At 68.9% G+C, this 1,759-nt stretch overlaps 1 protein-coding gene across 1 annotated transcript; it reads right to left on the reverse strand.

Moving 5' to 3' along the window:
• Nucleotides 1-1,399: 1,399 nt before the first annotated feature.
• On the reverse strand, nucleotides 1,400-1,747 carry MNEG_16557 (hypothetical protein; the record flags this gene model as incomplete). The annotated part of the gene is made up of 1 exon (XM_014034973.1): nucleotides 1,400-1,747. A coding segment is annotated over one exon (348 nt), but the record flags the coding sequence as incomplete, so codon positions are not given.
• Between the last annotated feature and the right edge of the window lie 12 nt (nucleotides 1,748-1,759).

Consider the following 1,759-nt stretch of genomic DNA (forward strand, 5'->3'; position numbering starts at 1 on the left):
GTCCTGGGGCGCGCTGCGAGTGCGAGTGCGAGTGCTGGTGTGCATGCGTGCACCGTGCGTAGGGGCAGGGCGTTGGGAAAGTGAGGCAATGCGGTTCCGCAATGCACATGGCCTGAGCGCATACGTGTGCATTCTGTGTGGGGGGCGTTGCGCGCACGAGTGCGCGCGCGTGCAGGTATGCAAAAAAAGTGTCTGTGTGTGTATGTGTCGAGGTTTGCAGTGCGTTTGCCGCCAGCAGCCACTGGCAGGGCTTCCCCAGCACACGCTGCTGCGGCGCACATGGGGAGCAAAACGCACGCGTGCAGGGGCGTGCGCAGCTGCGCGCCGCGCCGGAAGTTGAGGGGTCGACGACAGCACGCGCTTGCCGGCGCCGAATGCCGCCACCCGTCTGGGCTGGGATTAAGTATGGGTTGAGATCTGCAAGGTGCCGATTGGCCGCGGAAAAGACGGGAGTCCCAAGCGTCCAACACAGGAGGGAGGGACCAGCGCCGCAGGCTGTGGCCGGGGGCCCCTCCAACCCGTCCTGCCCTCGCCCGCCTCGACCAAGGGCGCGCCGGCTGCGTGCGTACGCGGGACCGCCGCGGCTGGGCGCCGCCGCATGCAGGGATACGTGAGAGCAGCCTACGTGCGTTGCGGGGGGCATGGCCTGGCACGCGTGTATGCGGGACTCGCTGCGACTGCTGAGTTGGAATTGTGCATTTAATGGCAGATGCACAGTCTGTGATGTGAGGGCGTCGATAACGTAGTGTACACAAGCGTGGCATGTTGCTCGCCCACTCACAAGCGTCCTTGCGTGTGCGCGCGTGTGTGTACGCTCCCTCTTGTTTTTCTGGCAGGCCCGCGGAAAGGGGCGTCGGCAGGGCGCCGCGCCCGCTGCTGCCGCAGAATTCCTTCACACAACGGCGCGAGGCGCGGCCGCGCCCGCCTGCGGGCGACAAGCCAAGCAAATTGGCTGCGGCCGGCGCTTCGCACGCTGCGGGTGCGGCGGTGGCGCCGCCCCGGCGGCGCCTGAAAGCGGCGGCGCGCCCGCGCGTCACTCTTTCCGCTGCGTGGCGCACCCGTGGCAGCGCCGCCAAAAAACGACCAATTTGATCAGAGAATTGGGGATATGGTGAATCCCCAATAAAGCGTGCCGCACTGCGCAAGGCGATGGGGGGCAAGTACGAGGCCGAAGCGGCCGCCTCCTCGCCCCACAGCCCCGCGCGCGCCCGCCGCGGCGGCGGCGGCCCAACGCGACCGCCCGCCGCCAGGCGGACGCCCCATCCTGCATACTGACATCCCAAGCCTCACAATAGCCTATATATACTATATATGGTCCTGACAGATCGTCAAATTCGTTTTGATCTTGATCACCCCAAACAAATCATGATCACGTCTCACCACGCCCTCTGATGTCAGATCACCCCTGTGCATCCTGCCCCGCCGGGAGCCCGACCACGCACACGCTCGTGCCCTGCGCCGCCGCCAGGTGGCGCGCGCACTGCAGCGCCGCGGTGGGGGCAGGCACGGGCGCGCCGCCGAGCGGCGGCAGCGCGAGCGGCAGCGGCAGCGGCAGCTTTGGCGCGAGAGGGGCGCCGACGCTCGCGGCCGGCGGCGCAGGGCCCGACGCCGCGGCTGCGGCGCCACAGCTGTTGTTGGTTTGGGAGGGACTGCCGGCGCTGCCGCCGCCGGCGCCGTCGAGTTCCCTCTCCACGCAGCCCCCTGCACGTGCGGCGGCCGGCGGCGCCGGCAGCGGCGCCTGGCCCCGCTCGCGGACGGC

This window comes from Monoraphidium neglectum (genome assembly GCF_000611645.1).
Source record: "Monoraphidium neglectum strain SAG 48.87 unplaced genomic scaffold scaffold06513, whole genome shotgun sequence".
Taxonomy (NCBI): domain Eukaryota; kingdom Viridiplantae; phylum Chlorophyta; class Chlorophyceae; order Sphaeropleales; family Selenastraceae; genus Monoraphidium; species Monoraphidium neglectum.